Source organism: Lissotriton helveticus, chromosome 6, assembly GCF_964261635.1.
Source record: "Lissotriton helveticus chromosome 6, aLisHel1.1, whole genome shotgun sequence".
Classification (NCBI taxonomy): Eukaryota; Metazoa; Chordata; class Amphibia; order Caudata; family Salamandridae; genus Lissotriton; species Lissotriton helveticus.
The window spans coordinates 1,029,184,954-1,029,205,774 of NC_136067.1; the positions used below are offsets into that span (position 1 = coordinate 1,029,184,954).

Here is a 20,821-nt window from a genome sequence, read left to right on the forward strand (position 1 = left end):
GATGTAAAGCTCATGGCCCTAGTAAATTAATACCGCGTGTTTTGATTTGATTAGGTGCCATGTATATATTCTCTATCAGTTAAACGAGGGCACGTGGTGTACATCCCATGTGAGGCTTTGTCTGAACCGACATCGCGTCTCTCTCTGAAATGTATCGGTTTCAAGGCAGCTTTCTAAAAGCATCATCAAACAAACAAATCTGGGGTGCTCCAGAAGCATTTCTCCACACAAAATGTGCACAGCAGACCAAGACAGAGAAATATAATCAACTTTAGAGCGTTTCTGGGAGCTGCCAGGCACAGCAACAAACAGGCTGCTGCACACAATATTACTAAGCAGCGCACTGCAGATAGCGCCGAAAGGCAAGAGAGATCTTAACACTACAGCGCGTAAGGTGGGTGTGAAGGGATCAGCTTCACCGTATGGAAAATAAAACTGATTTCAGAAAATGGCCAAGCACTGAGTTATAAAGACCATAGTAAATGTTATAGATGTGACAATCAAGATGCCTCCGACTGATTGAAGTGGTTTTGCTAATATCAGAATGCCAGTAAGAACACCCCAGAGACAATATTTTTTATTGATCCTTGGTATGAGAGAAATGGAAATGTGGAGACTTTCCTGGAGCAATGTATCAGGGGGCATACCTCCATTACACCCTTTGTCTGTTTTCCTGGTGAGAGAGAGCTCACAGGCCAGTGGCAACCCTCTACAACCCATACCTGTCGTGACTTTAAACGAGAAAAGAGGGTTTTAACTGCTGCAAAAGAAGTGGAGGATTTCACCTACCACAAATTATAAGTGGACTACTTAATAGCAAAGGCTTGGGATTTCCACCTTACAGTTAGGTACACTGGATGCTCCGGGTTACCATACAGCCGGCACATAAAGGGGTTTTCTGCATTACAGGGTGCAAATTAAAGGGGCATATGGAAGAGGGTGTTCTGCCCTACTGCTAGCTACTTAGGGGGAGCTCAAATGTATAGAGAGGCATGGGGCACGACCTGTGGCCCGCTCCACAAGTACCTTTACCTTATCCAGCCTTTCAGTCCTCCCCACAGTTTATGCCCCACTCCAGCCTCCTTGCCCCTTTTCTATGCCCCACTCTGCCTTATTTGCCTTGGTCCCCTTCATGACTCATTGTTGTTGCTTTGCCCCCTCCATATGATTCTGCCATCTAGCCTTTCTCATCTACAAGGCAATAAACCTCGGGTCCCTTGCCACAATCCCACCACTCTGCCCCCCTCTTGTCTTTGTGCAGCTCTGTACTCACCATGACCCAAACCTTTGACTCTAGTCAAGATCATTGCTCCCAGCTAACAGAAGTCCCAGTACCCAGAATTCTTGAGAAAGAAGTCATTGCATGCTGTACTGAGATATAACAAAAATCTAGCACCTTTTTTAGGATGAAATATCAAAGATATTATGACATGTTTTAGTGTCTTATCCATTTTTAACCACTTTATATTTATATGAATATTTTTATTCATGATGATTTTTAGATTTATTGTGTATCTTTCATGATCCATATTTGAGATAGCATAAAGATTGAATTGACTTAAGAAAGAAGTAAAATGGCAAATTGTGGTGCTAGCAGAATCCGCAATCTACTAGATGATTCCCAGGTCAGGTGTCAATCTTTACATTGTCCTCAAGTAGCACTGTTATTCATCAACTTATTTTTGTTAAAGGTGGCCATGCATCTGTCATTCCTTTGGATCTGAAAGCTGTAGTTGACACAGTTTCCCAGTAAGTACTTATCAGCAGACTGTGGTATGTTGGCTTCTGAAACACGGCATTATATTGGACTAGGTCATTCTTGACTAGCACATCGCAGACTGTTTTTCTTCCTAATTATTGTTCCACTTCTAAACTCTTTATGTGGGGTCCTGCACAGTTCTTACCTGCGTCCTAGTCTTACTTAATTTATATCTTTCACACAGTGCTGCCTCAAAATTGTTGTTCTGGTTTTTTCCAATAGTCTTATGGTGAGGGCAACCAGATGATTGGCTCTTCTAACAATGATCAGGAGATTCCTTAGGAAAAGTTCTGTCTGTGTTTTTGTGGGGTCTCCAGGATGAGATCCAACTGCCTCAAGCTAAATGAGTAAATAAGCAGTTTTGATATTTGGTTGTCCTGCAACCCTTTGGCCACTTGAACAGTGGCCCAGTGAATTAAGGGATCCACATTTGCCACATCCTCTGGCAAAATAACTAGGCTTAATTTGGTATTATACACTGTGTTTCCTTGACCACAGAAATACATTCTAAAGTCCCTGTGACTTGCTTTTTTTATCATATGAATGTTAGTCAATTTATTTGCCTTGGACTGTGAGAAAACTGAGATCAAGTGTCCAATTCTGTCATTAACACCATTAACTATACTCGTGTCATCGAGTTGATTGTCATAGTGTATGCTTGAGAGTGTCGTAGAGTGTCGTAGAGTGTATTTTCACAGAGTAGAGTGGAGGGCCGTGGAGTGGCATAGAGTGGAGTGCCTTAGAGTGTCGTAAAGTGTTGTGTCATATAGTGTCGAGTTCTGCAATTTCGTGGGGTAGAGTGTCGTGATGTAGAGTCTTGTGGTGTACAGTGGCATGGCGTAGAGTGGAGTGGTGTTGTTGAGCTTCTTCGAGTGAGGGGTCGTAAAGTGGAGTGCCATACAGGGAAGTGGAATGTTATAGAGTGGAGTGGCATGCCATAGAGTGGAGTGACGTGCCATAGAGTGGTATGTCATACAGTGTTGTAGGCTGGAGTAGAGAGGTGGGGCAAAGAGTGGACTAAAGTCAGAGTGATGTAGATTAGAGTGGCAGGTTGTAGTGTAGAGTGACGTGGCAAGTCATAGAGTGGCGTTATAGGAGTGTCTTAGAGTGGAGGGGCATAGAGTTGAATGGAACGGAGTGGCATGTTGTAGAGTGGAGTGGAATATAAAATAGTAGAGTGTCATGTTGTGGAGAGGTGTGTCATAGAGTGGAGTGCCATGTCATAGGGTGGAGTGGAGTGGCATGTCGTAGAGTGGTATGGAGTAGAGTGGAAGGACATAGAATGGAGTAGAGTGTTGTAAAGTAGAGTGGAATAGTGTGTCATACAGTGAAGTAGATTGTCAGACTGCGGCGTGCTGCAGAGTGTCTTAGAGTGAGGGTAGTGGAGTGGCGTGTCGTACAGTGTTAGTGGCAATGATTGTCAGAGTGGAATGGTGTGGCGGTTCAGAGTGGAATGTCGTAGAGTGAAGTGGTATGTCAAAGAGAGGCTGGCATGTTGTAGTGTGGAGTAATGTGAAGTAATGTGTCATAGAGTGTCTTTTGTCCTATATATCTATTTTTATCATTTCAACAGGTACCGTGGAGGGTAGCAGTGTGTTGTAGAGTGATGTAGCATGTCATACAGTGGTGTGTCGTACAGTGCAGTGGCATGTTGCATAGTGGAGTGGCATGTCATACAGTAGAGTGGTATGTTGTGGATTGGCAAGTCGCAGAGTGCAGTAACCTGTCGTAGAGTGGAGTGGCATGGAGTGAGGGGTAGAGTGGAGTGGCGTGCTGTAGAATGGAGTGGTGTGTTGTAGACTTTAGTGGCACGTCGTAAAGTGGAGTGTCATTGAGTGACTTTTGTCATAAATTCTTTTTTTTATTTCAATAGGTATTGTGGTATGTGTCCTAGGTAGTAATTTCTCCCTATAGCTTATGAAACAGTAATGAGCTATATCTCGGTCGGAAACCCACAATGCAGCCAAAGTGTGGTCTAAACAATATGGCTGCATTTTTATTTTGCAATGGCTTTCATTCTCCCAATAATATTGTGTTCTGACATTGCTATGTACCATGGTATACCGCAAAAGTACAGCAGCCCAAAATAATAAAGTTTTAAACCCTTATTACAGAAAAACTACTGAACTCATTTTGATCACATAAGAACAAGGTCCCATTGCATTCCATAATCTATTTTCCTGCCAATTTTCATAAAAATCAGTTTCACTATTTTGCTGCTACGTCTATCTAAAAAGCCATTGGGAAATGCATTGTTGGAAAGCGTGTTTTGGGACCCCGGTTTTTGTCTTTGCTCCCCCCCTTAACTAATCACCACTAAACTTTGCACTATCAGCTAACATAGAAAAAGGAAAAGGTCGTGAGATTTGTCAAACTGTGGCAAAGCTATTACCATTCAAAAATCTGAGAAATGTAAATTTCTCGAAATCTTAACCATAAGTATAGAATGGCTACTGCCACTCTATAATATATATGGTTCACTCAGGTATACCAAAAGGCGAACACAGCACATACTGTCAATGTCTTCTGGTATGGGTGTCTGTGCCAATCAGACAACTCTAAAGGTTATTCTTTGATCCATCTATATTTCACTCATCAGCACAGTTGTACATAACACATTACCTATACCCCCTAAGAAACTGTGTATTTAATGTGTGATGTGGGCTCTCATAGATGGGATGATTGGGACGGGCTGCGGACATACCCAAAACAATGTGAGCTCAGAGTCTACCAGGATAGAAACTGTGAAACGTGAGAAAAAAGGTGACCTTGAGGAAAATGCAAACTCCTCAGAATGGCCGACATGAGGGGTAAGTTTCATTCCATATCATTGTGTTTTCTATTTCACTTATATAGCACTTCTATCTATGAGCAAAGAATATATTTTTTATAAAAGTGTCATTCATTTGGGACATCATATGGAAAAGGCATGTCTCTATCTTCCAAAATTCCATGAGGCTATTTGAATAATAGTATGAGATTTCTCTTCTGAAAGCTATCCGAAAATACTTTAAAAATAAAGTGCTCGATTTCGAATGGGGAATGGTTTACACTGTCACAAACGTGACAAATATTCCGAAAGCCTTATTACAAGTGCATTGCTTCCCATGGAACTTGTAATAAAATGGCCGAGGTATCCGTCCCGTTTACGAAGGAGTATTCTGCCAACCTCTAAATTAGTGACTAGGGGGCATATTATCAAGCACGGAGTTAAAAATTATCGCCGCTTTAGCGGCAGAAAACTGCCGCTAAAGCGGCAATAATGGGCTTGATAATATGCCCGGGAGAATTCCAATAGAAGCCCATGTTGACACCAGAACATGGGCTTCTATTGGAATTCTCAAGGGCATATTATCAAGCCCATTATCGCCGCTTCAGCGGCAGTTTTCTGCCGCTAAAGCGGCGATCATTTTAACTCTGTCTCTTGATAATATGCCCTTTAATTTTTTTAATACAAACCAGGCAGTGTTGTATGACCTTTAACAATCAGCACTTGAGACACTGCAAACGTTTGCATAAAATACATGGTAACCCTAAGGAAAGTACATTTCAAACGTAATGCTTTGGTAAATGGTTCCAGGGAGATATGAATAAATGTGCATTGCAGAGGACAGGCAGTCACTTTACCTCTGGTGGTTCATGTGAGGTTGTACTTCATAATGCACAATACACAGATCTCTCACAGATACTTCTGGCGGTTTAGGATATAAGCAGTAGTTGGACTATACATGTAAAGTTCAATGAAAATGTATTGTAAGGTAGAGCATTTCTAATGCTACAAACGAAACGCTTAAAATAGGTTTTTAAAACAAAACAGAACAGGTTGTTGTAGTCACCAATACTATACCTCGTACTGTTCTTCTGGGTGAGAATCTAGAAGACAATTCAAGTATCCATCGTACACGTCCTAAAGAGAGAAAAAAAGGAGAGTTGCATAGTATGGTTTTCACTCACTTTATGGTAAATATAATCATACTAGCTGCTTTTCTCTTTGAATATTAAAATCTGTGTCCCATAGTCACACAGTTTATAAAGGATATCATAAAATAAGCCAGATATACAAATGAAGCTAACTTAAAAAAGAATTCAAAAGTGGTTTCAGACCCCTCCAAGCCTGTCTTCAGCAGGTTGAATCAAAGATTCCCAACCACAGACACTGCTTTAGGTTTATTTGAGCACCTCTGTAATAACCAAGGTCGTTCAGCGCCAAGTCCAAACAATGCATAGCAGCCCACTCACTCTCTGCCTGTCTGAGGCTAGACATTCATGTTTTTCCAAATATGCAGAGGTGCTGCAGAAACTGGTTCTTTGGATGATGAAGGTACTTTTAGACAGAACACTTTAAAAGGTAACAGGGAATCCCTGAAGTACATGAATGTCTGACTAATGGTGAATGATTAACTTGTTTTTTATAAGCAGGGATAGACGCTTTGGGGTTACTGACGTTATTATGATCCTACTCAATGGTACTAATTTCATCACCCTTGGAAAGGTAAAAGGCAAACTCACAGTAACCACTCAGCTTTATTAGTGTCTTTCATGCACCAAAAGTTGCACTGCAGACGTTTCTGCCACAATACCTTTATTTCCGAGAGACAGGATAAAGACAACCTAATATGTTGTCCCTAAAAAAGACAGCACATGCTGACTTGTTTCCCTAGCTCATGAACGAGCAGTGCTTTTTGTCTCTGGAGTGCTTATTCGGGATATTGCTGGTGCTCTAATCTGTAGACATGGCGGGTAAATTGCCCATCTTGTGCGTTCATGCTATTGCGGTTATTTCTAGAGCACAGACCAAGACCACGCTCCGCCATGATGGGTGTATATAGAGAGTGGTAGCAGCGGTAAAATAAGTCAGGTTTTGAGTGATAGAAGGAAGGTGCTCATGTGCACTTTTTGCCCCTTTCCTGAAGCAATGTAGAGTTGGACTAGAAATAATGGAATTGCCATAGTACAGTTTTGAGAGAACAAGAGACAGTAGCAAGATCTTGAGGGCCTTCTCTTCTAGGATGAGTTGTCTGGTCCTGCACAGTGATAGCAGTGGATGTGAGCAATAATGCTACAATGAGATTGGAAGTTGGGTCTTTTGTCTAGACTAATAACAAAGGATTTTGGGGCATATTACCAACAACTAGCGATATTTATCGCTAAATGCGCTTAGCGACTTTTTTTTATCGCTGCCTATAGCTGGATATTTTAGCGGAGAAAACATGCTATTAGCAACGTTTTTCTCCATATCTCTAAAATATCCAGCGATAGCGGCGTAATGCGAGAATATTGCTGAGAATATAGCGATATTCTCGCATTAGCGACGAAATGCTCTTAGCCATGTAATCCACCTCCCATTGGATAACATGGCTAAGAACCGGTCAGAGCAGGTGTTAGTTTTTGGCGATAGCGGGAATATTTCCATCGCTACGCCAGCCTTGTGAATAGGCGATAGCGAAGTTATCGACTGCTTTCAGTCGCTAACGTGTTGGGTATGCCCACTTTGCATGTCATTAGCGATAAATATTGCTGACATGCAAAGCGGGCCCCAAACCGCTCGCTATCGCCTTCAAGCTGTCGCTAACTGCTGTTAGCGACAGCTTGATAATAGGGCGATAGAATTTTCACCACTTAGCGGCCGAAAATGGCGGCTAAACCGGCGAAAAGTGCCTATCGCCCCCCTTAATAATATGCCCCTTTGAGCTTTCAATAACTATTGTAGTTCAGTCTACTGCATTACTAACATCAAACCACTATTGTAATGGCACTTTGGAGTGCTTTGGGAAAGTAGGAGAAACTCAGTTTAGAGAGGGTTTAATATCAAATGATTGTTTTTATCCATTCTTGATAATGTGAAAATGACAACCCAGGTGGAGGATCGCATCAGGTAAAGATATCTTAACGTAAACCTTAGTGGCTACAGAATACTGATTAGATCCCTGAACTCTAAAAGATGTTCTTAAGAGATTCAGTGTAAATTTTCCAGAGGATGGGAGCCAGAATATATCATTGTGGTACACCTTGTGCTAAGCTAACAGCGCTAGAAATAGAATTCCTGATTTTAATTTGCCGAAAGCCATTAGTCAGCCGTGACATAAAACAAGTAAGGACTACACTCTGAATGCCCACATGATCTCTGAAAGTATGGATGATGGTTGAACAGTGGTTGGTGTCTAAGGCAGCAGATTAGTCAAAGGGCTGCAGTAAGCAAGCATCACTAGTGTCACGAATCCGCACCATCATCAGTGTCAACAATCTGTAACATACCATCTGTAGCTACTCATCTAAGAGGCCACTACAGATATGTTGTTTTCACGTGAGACTACGCAGCTTTCAGTAAGCATAGCAAGAAAGGGAGTCCAGGTACTGGCCAGAAGTTACTGTAATGGTGAGAGTTGGCCAATTTTGAAGGAGTCTGGGAAGATAAATTGTGCAAATGACAAGTTAACTAGATGAGTCCAATATAAAAGAAGTTCGGAACAGAGGTGTTCAGCAATATCTGTCGCAACTGGTCACAGGGGCGTAACACAGGCCCCTGCAGCCCCCGCGGTGCGGGGGGGGCCCTCACGCTCCAGGCGGCCCCGTCAGCACTGCACTTCTGCTGGGGAACTCTAGATTGACTCCGGACGTGGCCCCTTCGCTTACCCTGCAGGGGGGCCCCCTCAAGGTTCGTTATGCCACTGACTGGTCAGTGAAATGCTTCGAGGGTTTAACCTTCCTTATTGTTTTCCTCAAGTCACACTGGGAGATTTTTTCGAAGGTCCACCAAGTGTCCCCATATTTGTTGTTGCCAGTCGAGATTTCCATTAGATTAGGAAATAGGTACCATGAGACGTCAAGGGATGTAACTGTTGGAAATATAGAAGTACTGAGACACAGGACACAGCTGAAGCAGTACAACTGGTTTAATGGTTATCCACTCTCCTCACTGGAGAACACTTGAACATTCTATAGTAAGCTTCACAGTGGGAGAACCCAACAGGGGTCAGGGGAAAGGGGTGGATGGGATGTACCAACCCAGGTTCTAACACATCTCCCTTCCTTACAAAGAGTTCCCACTAGACATGCCCCAAAAGGATGCTGATGCACATGAACAGGCTAACAGGCTTCCCAAGGGGAGTAACAGTGATTCCTGAAGGGAAGGGTTATGGCTGCACTTTCACAATGTTGTCGCAACTCCACCATTGACCATTTCAAACTGAACAACATTTTTTAACACTTTGACAATTCTGCTGGGAGAATAGAACTTGCTGACGTCAGTCCCCAATTTAACGTTCCTTCTGGCTTGCGCCATGTCCCCCACTTCCCACCTTTGAAACTTCACACCATGCTTCTTGTCATACCATTGTTTGTATACATTTTGGTGCTGTTTGACCTTCTCTCCTGCCTCCTCCCTGTCCACTTTCCTGACATCTCCTCCATTTAACCAACAGGGGTTGAACTTGGTACTAGGCTCCCTCCCGCGCAGGGACACAAAAGGAGAGACCCCAGTTATTCTATTGGGCGACGTGTGGTATGCCCACAAGCATTCCCTCAGACAATCCTCAACATCGTGTCCAGTTATGGTGGCCAGCTGGATATTCTCTTTGATTACTCTATTTGCCCTTTCTACCATTCCATTGGCTTTTGGGCAATAAAGCGCTGTGGTCTCATGTCTGATGCCCGACATTTCCAGAAAATTCTGCATTTCTTCGGAGGTGAATTGTACCCCATTGTCAGTAACTAGAATGGAGGGGATGCCCTCTTCACAAAACACCTCCTTTAGGAAATGGATCACTGCTCTGGTGTTGATGTTATGTACAAATTTTCTCTTCACCCAGTGGGAGGTGTAATCTATCAGAACTAACATGAATCTCTTTTGTACTCCAAGGTTTTGCATGGGTCCGATGATGTCTAACGCAAGCTTGTTCCATGGCTTGGTTGGGACTTCCACTGGGGACAAAGGTGACTTGTGTACTACTCTAGTCTTGTCGCTTTTAGCACATGCTCCACACTCTTTTACAGTTTCTTCCATCATGTTGTCCATCTTGGGAAACCAAAAGTTCGTTCTTATTCTTCCTTTTGTTGCGCTTCGCCCAAGGTGACCTTCGTGTGCCAGGTCTATCACTCTCTTCCGTAATCCCTTAGGTGGAATTACTCTGTTGTTACGGTAGACTTTCCCTTCAATGACACACAGTTCATTACGTACTTCCCAGAACCCTTCTAGTTCTGCTGCAACATCTCTTTTGTTTTTCGGCCATCCTTTCTTTATCTGCTCCACAAGTACCCTAAATTCACTGTCTTCCTTCGTACTCTCTTCCCACTCTTTCTCTGTGATGGCCGGGAAATCCATCATCATTATGGGACTGTCCAGTGCTTCCTCTGGTCCCTCTTCCTCCGGTAGCGGTGACCTCGACAGGAAATCGGCGATGATATTTTCCTTGCCCGGCACATGCTCGATCTTGAAATTATAATGTTCTAATCCCAGGATCCACCTGCTAATGCGCGGGGTGCAGTTCTCTAAACCTTTCACAGAGAACACATATATGAGGGGCTTGTGATCCGTCCGTATCGTGAACCCCACTCCCCATAGAAAAAACTTGAAGTGCCTGACCGCCCAAAAACACGCCAGGGCTTCTCGTTCTATTACAGAGTAGTTTTTCTCTGGTGGGGAAAGGCTCCTGGACGCATAGGCAATCACTTTTTCTTCACTTCCATCCTTCTGTACTAGGGTGGCCCCCAAACCGTAGTTCGATGCATCTGTTGCCAGGATGGTTCTTTTGGTAGGATCGAAAGTACCTAGAGCAGGTGAGTTGATTAGATCTTCCTTCAAGGTGTTGGCAACAGCTTCCTGCTCCTCACTCCACACAAATTCTTTGTCCTTCTTCAACATTTCTCTCATGGGCTCACACTTAGTTGCAAAATTTTCCACGTACTTAGACATGTACTCCATGAGTCCCAAAAAGGATTTAAGTTCTTCTTTGTTGCGCGGACTAGGCGCTTCCTTTACTGCGCGGATCAAACTACCTTTTGGTCTGAACCCTTGCTCTGTGATGGAATGGCCCAGGTACTCGACTTGCTTCACCTTAATTCTGCACTTTTCTTTTTTTACCGTCAGGCCTGCATCCATGAGTTTTTTTAAAACTTGCCTTAGTACCTTGTCGTGTTCCTCTGAGTCTTTACCGTACACCAAAATGTCGTCTTGGAAGCACAAGGTGTGTTCTACTCCCTCAAGGATCTTCTGCATGACTCTCTGAAAAATGGCTGCCGCAGAAGCAAGGCCAAACGGCATTCTTTTGAACATAAAGGCACCAAACGGCGTAATAAACGCTGTGAGGGGCCTCGAGTCTGGATGTAATTCGATCTGGTGGTACGCCATGGACAGGTCTACTACACTAAAATATTTTGCAGGGCCCATCGTGCTTAGCATCTCGTTTATGACTGGCAAAGGGTGTCTTTCTACCCAGATGCAGTCGTTCAAACTGCGCAAATCCACACAGAGGCGGATGCCATCACCACTGGCTTTTGCCGCGAGAACAATTGGGGCTAACCACTCAGAGCATTCAACTGGTTGGATAATGTCCAAGTCGCATAGCTTGCGCAGTTCATTTTCAAGGGGCTCCCTTAGTTTGAGGGGCACAGTGCGCAACCCGTGCACTACTGGTTTGGCATTTTGTCTTAGTTTGATCCTGTGTTGGAAATTGTGCAGGCACCCTAGTTCTTCTCTGAACAGCTGGTTGAATTCTTCGCAGATCTTATTACCTCCCAGGAACTTCTCCGTAAGCAGCACTTGTTCTGCACTATTGGGATCCAGAATAATCCCCAACTCCTTTTGATGGACCCATCCCAACAGGTTTGACCCAGACTTGACCACATATATAGTTCCATGAGTTTTCCTATCTTTAAATTGTAGCTGTACCTCCTTCATCCCTAGCAGGGGTATACTGCCCCTATTGTATCCTGAAGGCGAGATATCAGGGTTCTGTAGATCGCTAATTTTGTTTTCTCCCATGGACACATAGTCATCTTTATTTATCAAAGTGAACGGAGAACAAGAATCCGCAAACATTTCAATACGTTCATCATCAACTAATACTTCACATTTTGGATATATGGAATTAACCGTGTCATCAACATCTTTCACCTGTAAAATAAGCTTTTCCATTTTTTGTTCAATGCATTTCACTTCTCTATTAGCACCTCTTTCAGTACCTCTCTCATTCTCTCTAGGGTGTAATTCACCATCACGGCATACCCTGGCAAAATGCCCCCTTCTGTTGCACTTCTTGCAGGTGACATATCTTGCTGGGCATTGGAGAAAAGTGGCAAAATGGTTATTACTGCCGCACCGATAACACTTTGGACCTTTCTCCCTGTGCTCTGCTTTAGTACTAGTATTTTCCCTGAACTTCATCTTGTATACCTCTACTCTCTCCTCTGCATCATTTATAGTAGCTACTATCTCTCCCTCAGGTTTAATTTCCTTAACACATCTAGCTGTATGTTCCACTGACTTTGCTATCTCAATGGCTTCCTTTAGCCCTGGATTCTTGGCTAACAGTTTCTCCTGGATGCGTGGGTTATTGGTACACCTCACCAACTGGTCTCTTATTAAGGAGTCAGTGAGATCCCCAAATTCGCAAAGCTGAGACAATCCCCACAATACTGCGACATAATTTTGTACAGACTCCTGTTTCCCCTGACATTTTTTAAAGAACTTATGACGCTCCAAGACCACATTTATCCTGTCCCCAAAATGCTTCTCTAATTTCTCCATGGTCTGCACAAACACATCCACCTCCCCCACTGCATTCTCATCTCGCTCCGGTACAGGTAAGTTTTCATATACTTTTCGCCCTTGCACCCCCAAATTGTGTAACAGGATATGCTGTTTCCTTATAGAGTTAAACCTCTGTCCCCCAATCGCTATAAGGTAGGACTCAAAAAGCTTCACCCATTCTTTCCAGGTTATCTCGGGTTCCCCTATGTCATTTAAGAAGGGCGGGGGTTGGTTCATGCTTGCTGCTGCCATGGTGGACTGCGAAAATTGACAGACAGACCTTGCTACACAGGGGGGGAATAGAAACCTAAAGGAACTCTATGCCTTTCTCAACAGAACTCTCCGTTCCCAGGGAACTACAGGAAAGTTGACCACAGTTTGACCCTCTGAAGGCAGGGCGAAAAATTCAGTCAAAACAATATGCAGACAAGATAGATCACACTGGAATCCCTCTCCTCAGTCTTATCCAATGGAAATGTAGCAGGCCAAATAGCAGTCACAAAAGTTACCTCCGTTTGCACTGACAGGAGGTCACACAGGAGTGAGCGCTTCGCTTCCCTCACCTCAAAAACTCGGCCCTCTATGCAGGCTGCCTCGTCACGATACACTCGTGGACACTACCTCTGAAACGCTACCAGACAGGCAATGATGCTGGGCCTCGATCGTTGTTGCCTCAGAGACCTCTGGCAGGAAAGGCGGGCTGATTACCGCTGTGGCGTCGCAGACGTGAAACACTACTCACGATGCTTCGCGTTACACACACAGACGCAGGCGCTGGAAGGAACCACACTGGGCCCCGGATGACTGAGGTCGCTGACAGGAAAGGCGGGCTGCTGCGTACTGAGGCGTCGCTGACGTGAGATACTACACACGATGCTTCCCTTTTCCCCATGCAGGCGCAGGCACTGGGAAGAAACACTGCTGGGCCCCGGATGCACACAGTCACGATGACACTGAAGGTAGGCGGGCTAATTTCCTCAGAGGCGTCGCAGAGCTGAGACACTGCTCGCGGACCCTTCAACCAAAGTCTATCCTCGCAATGCTACAGGAGAGTACACTTCCAAAACGCCACCAAACTAGATGTGTACGTTGGCCAGGCTTTCTACTCACAGGCTCGCAGTGGGACGTCGAAACGCTAGATAGGGATCACCGCCTGAACACTGTAGCAGACCACAAGGAACTTCTCTTTCTCTCCGCATACAACTGCTGCGCTGCCCCCCTTCACGCAGGTACACTTTAACGATTGGGTGACCTCTTGGCATACGCATGGACGACACACATGCTCCTTCGCATTATCTTCTTTCTCAAATAGCGTTAAAACCCCAGAGAAAGTCAATCCTCCACAGCTTCTTCTCGATCCACACAGAGATAGACCGTTTCCGCGCTACAGAGCCTTACTTCAAACTCTTCCTGGTTCCGTGTGGAGAGAGCACACAAAGGGGAGATAACCACCACTGTCCCCTGCACAGTTTCCGTCGCCAGTGTTGGAAATATAGAAGTACTGAGACACAGGACACAGCTGAAGCAGTACGACTGGTTTAATGGTTATCCACTCTCCTCACTGGAGAACACTTGAACATTCTATAGTAAGCTTCACAGTGGGAGAACCCAACAGGGGTCAGGGGAAAGGGGTGGATGGGATGTACCAACCCAGGTTCTAACAGTAACCTTTCTATGGAAGAATTCAGCAAATTATTTACATTTTGTATCTCGATCTTTAGTGCTAAAGGAGGTGAGAAATTATTAGCAAATTTTACAACTTCAAAAGATTGTTTACGTTGTTGTGTGTGACATGTCCATTAAATATTTGGTGCATTAGGTATGCATCTTCTAAAGAGTTTTGTAGGAAAAAGCTTAGTGAATGAGGCCAAATATCTCCAATTCATGCTCTTACTGATAAGCTCATGTGGAAATGTAGTGAGAGCTGCAGTTAAACCGAGGCGTACAAGCATTCTAGTAATTTAATACTTGAGATCTTATGTTCGGGTCAACCTGATACATTGCTACTACTTTTATAAATGGTTGGTATATTGAATTCCGGATGAAGGCCCTGGACAGAAATGCAAAATGTGGGCTTTTCAAAGAACCCCGGTAGAAAAACAATTCACCCATTTACAAACGGATGTGTTTATTTCAAACCTAAAAATGATGTCGAAATGTATCCCCTAAAACATCTTGAACTACCATAGGAATTATTATAATGACCTTTTCGTCTTTAGGTGGAAATTTTTACCATAAGTGACAAATCAGAATTGGCGTTTTAGTTATCTGTTAATCAGACTTGGCATTTAGGAAACTATTAAATCGGTTCTGCCTTAGAGTTACATGTTTAGTAAGACCTTGGGCAGTTTAAGTTCTGCATTGTCTAATTTTATCTATGTCATCTTTACCACTGGGCCTGTTTCCGACAATTGGATAAAAACTTTAATCGCCACCTGATTACAGAATCTTGACACTGATCTGTCAATTCTTACTCATTTTCGCCCTAAAGTTCTCCTTCGGGAAATGGCCACTATAATGCGGCCATTTCCACAAAAGCCTTTACCACGCATGCATTAGAATGCATGCGTGGTTACCACGAAAACCTTTACCATGCATACATTTACTATGAGATGCGTAGTAAAGGCATGTGTGGTAAAGACAAAAAAAGGGGACTTGGGGGGTCTCCCCCCCCAAAAAGCGTGAGAATAAAAAGGGGGTCTCCTACCCCCCAAAAAAAACGAAAATGAAGTGACGAAGCGAAGTGGAGGCAATCGGCGTCGTTAGAGAGGAAACGGAAAGAAACTTCTGCTTCCTCTTTACGACGTAGGACGTCATCAAGGAAGATGAAGGAGAAGAGACGACGACGTGAAGAGGGAAGGGGAATTTTAATTAAAAAAAAAAGATTGAGGGTTAAGGGAAGGGGTAATTAGACAAAGGTTTGGGGGCTGTGGGAAAACGTAAGGGTACAGGGGAGGGGTATAACCTTTCCCAAGAGTATGCCCTTACCATGCATACATTTACAACGAAAATCGTTGTAATTCTATGCGTGGTAAAGGAATATTCGTGGAAAAGGTTATGCGTGAAAAAAGCATTCCGTTGTAACGCATGCGTGGTAAAGGCATGCGTTGCAACGGAATGGTTTGTAACGACATACAACCCTCTCCTTCCTCTGATGGCAAAAGTCGCTGGAGAAAAGGCAAAAAACTAGTCTCACTCTTCATTGAAAATCCAAATATTCTTTATCCTTCAAAGTCAGGATTTTATGCTGTATAGCACATTTCTGAGATAAACAAGCATTGACAATGCCAATAGGGCTTGCACTTTAACAAATGTGCCTCTTCAGTCATTGATGGGTTTCAGCACCAAACACTTTGTCATACATTCACTCTATCACTGATGTCCTCATGCATATGTTCATCCCCCTAATGACTCATTCTTACCCAACTACAGTAAAATACACACACACACCCACACACACACTCAATAACATATGCAAGCTAAACTAAAAGGATATAAGTATAAACAAAAAACATGATGCTGCCTAAACATGGCCGGTATATGGTTGCAATAACAAATAAATTTAAACATAATACTGTGTGGCTATTTTACAATGGTACTGTACGTAGTGTACATACAAAAGGCTCTGAATCTCTCCCTTCTAATTGGGAAGTATGTCCAGGCAAAGAAAGGGAACTTCCACTTGGTCTATGTGGATTTGACCGCAGCCTTTGACTGTGTTTCACATTCTAGGCTGTGGTCGATCCTAACTGAACTGGGAGTAGACCCCCCTATAATATCCTTCTTACGCGAGTTGTACTCGGGCGCATCGGCCAGAGTAAGATTTGGGGTGAACGGGGAACTTACTCCCCCCTTTGCAGTCACTAAGGGAGTCAGACAAGGGTGTGTCCTGGCTCCCTTCTTGTTCAACCTTTATACAAATGGCCTTGAGAAGGCCATGCTAGAGGGGAGTCAGGACTTGCCAGCAATCGCCCGCCGCCCTATTCCTGCGTTACGTTACGCGGACGACGCGGTGATTATGGCAAGAACTCCAGAATCAGTTAAATTCGTACTGTAAATTCATGGCTTCACTGGACTTAATGGTTAACATTAAGAAAACCTTAGTTATGCATTTTGGTAAAAAGAAATCTAAGAAAAAAACGATACTCATCGAAGAAGCCAAGTTGGATTGCACTAAGACATACCCTTATTTAGGTATTTTATTTGATAATACCTCTACTTGGAAAGCGGCCATTGTTAGTAGACACCTTTTATTTTTAAGAGCTACTTCTGCCCTAATTGCTTTTGCCCGTAAAATAGGAAAGCCTCCCCCAAAAGAACTTTTGCAAATATACCATGCTAAGTGCCACAGCGTAGCTGTCTATGGCGCTGGGGTGTGGGGCTATGTATCTGTAGAAATTCTGCAGACGGTAGAGAACAATTTTATCCGCTATCTTTTGGCTGTCCCGTAGTGCTCTCCGACGTTTGCTTGTCATATTGAATTGGGCATGGATTATATTGCTGACTATATAAAAATCCAGCCAATATTATTGTGGCATCATATTTGGACAACGGAGCAGTGTAGCTTGACTCGTGTCTTAATTACAGACTGCTTGGTTCTAGACAATTGGTCAGATGTTCCGTGGCTGTCTTTTGTTCATAATTTTTTTAGGGATTTGGGACTTTCTAAATATTTCAAAGATCCTGCAATATTAACCACCGTTACAAGAAAGGCCTTGAGATTGCTATGTCTATCTCACCTAAGGGAATTACGTATGGCCCAGGAAATTAATAAAGCCTCCAATCGCCATATTCTAACTATTCAATGTACTCAGGGCATCCAACCGTATCTCACCTTTTGTCTGACCAGCTATGAAAAATATTTGCTGACACGATTCAGGCTTAATTTGTTTTTCGTTTGGTCACATTCCCAAGGAGACAGGATTGGTCAACTGTTATTATCCGGTGTCCTTGCGATGGTATTTCAGAACAGTCCAATATTCATGTATTTCTGTTCTGTAAATTCTACGAACTACCACGCAAATGCTGGATTATTCCAATTCTGTTATCTCAAGGACTGAGAAGATGCCGCCCTGCTTTTATGGCTTTACAACATTTAGATACAGTATCAAATGCCAAATGTATAGCTATGTTTCTTAAAAACTGCCTGAAAATCCGGTCTACTCTCGTCTAATAACAACAACTGAAAATCAATCTATCCAGGGTACTCATGATCGATATTACATAATTCACCAGGCGGAATCCAAACATTTTATCTAAATTACTGTAGTTATCAATGGCTTTATCATTCAAATGCATATATAATGTTTAATACTATTTTTATTGTATTTTTATAACTGTATATGAAAATGCTTATTATGATTGTTGCTTTTATGATTTTATCTTGTTCTAAAATCGAATAAAGCTTTCTACTACTACTAGTGTGTCGAAGTTTTATATTTCCAGCAGGGCCGCCACATGTAGGTTCAATGGATTGTAATGGTAAATCAATGATACACTAAGACCGAAACCATTTCATGATTGTTGCCTGGTTTAGAGTCAGATGCCATGTGGTATGAAACACACTGTAGATGTAATGAACGACAAACAAGCAGCCCATTAGCATTATTCTATCACTCACAGGGCTAGGGAGCCAACGAGTGAAGTGGGCCGACCCATTAATCTGTGCTGTATGCACTCCAAGACCTGGCAGAAAACCAAGCCTGTCAGGCTTTCCGAATTAATATAAATAAATTATTAATAAAGTTACAAATATTTTCAAAATTACAGTTGTCAGGACAATTTACAATTCTTCTTAAGAGAGCCTTATAAGAATTATCATAGTGTAAATCTTCTATCTCCATGAATTCTTTGATGGTGTCACCAACACCAAAACCCATGCTTACTACTATTTCCAAATGATAAAATTCCTGCCTGCTGAAAATAGCAGTGTAATAGCAATCCTCCTAAAAGCAAGTTGCCATAGGACATGCTTTTCACAATAAACAAGTCAGGTCTAATGGTTTTGGCATACATTTACATCAAAAACAGATCACACCTATGGAGTTTGGTATAACTGTTCTCAATCAAGCTATAAAGCCTACAACGTTTGCCATTGGCTAGACACCATAACCATTACAGTCTATACTCTACAAGGAGTTATTGGGTGGCCCTTATCTATTTATTTGATCACATAACCACCAGAAGCCGACTCTAGTGCACATAAGCTCGCAACCATCAGAATTACACTCATAAAAATACAAACAATATTACAGTTGTCAAAATAATACACAACCCATCTCAAAAGGACTTAACTAAAGTTATCACAGAGAAAATCTTGCACTAAAAGGTTTGTCAGAGGGATGACCAACACCAAACCCAGCACCTACTGCAGTAATCTGTGAGATTTCATGTGATAAAATACATGTCTATGGCCTGTACCATCGTCTGATAAGAATCCACTGTTAAAAGTCTATCAGCTTTAACAAATACTGTTCAAAATAAATACGAAAGGTCTACTGCCTTTTTCATAAGTTCTCACAATAAATAGATTAGACCTATAGCATTGGAAATACCTTTTGCCACTGAACCATTTAGACCTAAAGTCTGTACCACTGACTTGTCACTATAGCTTCGCCCACTTTTTCCCCCCATTTTGACTACTAGATGCTGGTTTTCTCACTCTGAACGCGCCCTGGGGTCTGCTAACCATGGACAGGGTCAGTGCTCTGTTTAAAAGGTATATGGTACTTAGGTGTAATTACAATTGCTACTGACAGCTTACCTGTGAGTCCCTAGTATTTGGTAGGGTATGTAGGTTTAGAGTCCCAGTAGATTTAATGCACTTAAATGAGCTCTGTGGTGCCTGCTGTCATTTTAAAATAAAACTATTCTAAATTTGCTCTTTGGAATTTAAGGTGCTTCCAAAGACATAAATTACTTTACTTTTAATTATTAGACACCCCTAAGGTCTACCCTAGATGCCCTAAGCGTAGGGTGGCAGGTCAAAATGAACAAGTTACTTACCTTCATATACGCGTTATCTGGTAGAGAATCTATCTAGCTGCAGTTTCCTTACCTTTGAATTTCCCAGGCGTCAGGCTGCATCCGGAAGCTTTTGCTGGGCAATATCACTTGTGCGCGACGTCGGGTGGCTCCATTCCGTCCACGTGACATCGATGGCGTCGGTAGCATCGGTTATGATGTCGCAGTGCCTACATAGGGGCCACCCAGGTGCGCGGATGTCAGTACTTTTCGTTTTTCCACGCCAAAAGTGCAGAGCTACAAAGTGACTGACGTTAACATATGCAAAACTAGGGCCCTCAAAGGGGAGAAATCCTAGTCCTACATCATCAGTCCGCAAAGTGGAGAGGCATGGGTGGGGCTGTAAGGAATGTGCAGCTAGATAGAGTCTCTGCCAGATAATGCGTTACCGAAGGTAAGGAACTTGTTCATCTGATAGAGACTTCTAGGTGCAGATTTCTTACCTTTGAATCAGATACCCAAGCCATACCATCACAGCAGTGGATTGTGGGCTCATAGAATAGACTAAAAGGTCTTGCAGGACTGAGTGGGCAAAGTGCCTGTCCCTGCGTATTTGACCATCAAGGCAATAATGTTTTGCAAACCTATGCAATGATGCCCACGTCGCTGCCTGACAGATGTCTTGGACTGGGACACCCCGAGCCAATTCCGTAGTTTCAGTTTTTCCCCTGGTAGAATGGGCCCTTAATCCCTCAGGGGGCTGCTTCTTCGCAAAAGCATAACAGATTTAAATGCAGAGAACAACCCAGCAGGAGATGGTTCTTTTCTGCACTGCCTTCTTTGCTCCCACATACCCCACAAAGAGTTGGTCATCCACCCGGAACTCTCTTGTGCGGTCAAGGTAGAATGACAACACTCTTTTTGGGTCTAGTCGGTGGAGACGCTCCTCTTCCTTAGAGGGATGTGGGGGAGCAAAGAAGGTGGGCAAAGTTTATGGACTGACCCAGATGGAATGGGGTCACAATCTTTGGTAAAAATGATGCCCTGGTGCGAATCACCACTTTGTCCAGAAAGGACATAAGATAAGGATCCGAGCTGGATAACTCCTGCAACTCACTCACTCTCCGGGCCAATGTAATCGCCACTAAGAAGGTACTTTTAATGGTGAACAGCCAGAGGGGACAATTGTGCAAAGGCTCGAAAGGAGCGCACATCAGGTAAGTGAGGACCAAATTAATTTCCCGTTGTGGCATAATAAAGGGCGTGGGTGGAAACAAGTGAACCAGCTCTTTAAGGAATCTATTTATAATAGGAGATTTAAAGATAGAAGGTTGGTCTGGCAGTCGCAAAAA

At 43.2% G+C, this 20,821-nt stretch overlaps 1 protein-coding gene across 3 annotated transcripts in view; it reads right to left on the reverse strand.

Annotated features, from left to right (window-relative positions):
• Positions 1-20,821, reverse strand: part of C6H6orf118 (chromosome 6 C6orf118 homolog) — a 338,123-nt gene that overhangs the window by 116,496 nt on the left and 200,806 nt on the right. For all 3 annotated transcript variants that reach the window (XM_078648656.1, XM_078648655.1, XM_078648654.1), the window contains one exon: positions 5,607-5,666. In XM_078648656.1, the coding sequence (XP_078504782.1) occupies positions 5,607-5,666 (60 nt within the window). The remainder of the gene's footprint in view (positions 1-5,606; positions 5,667-20,821) is intronic.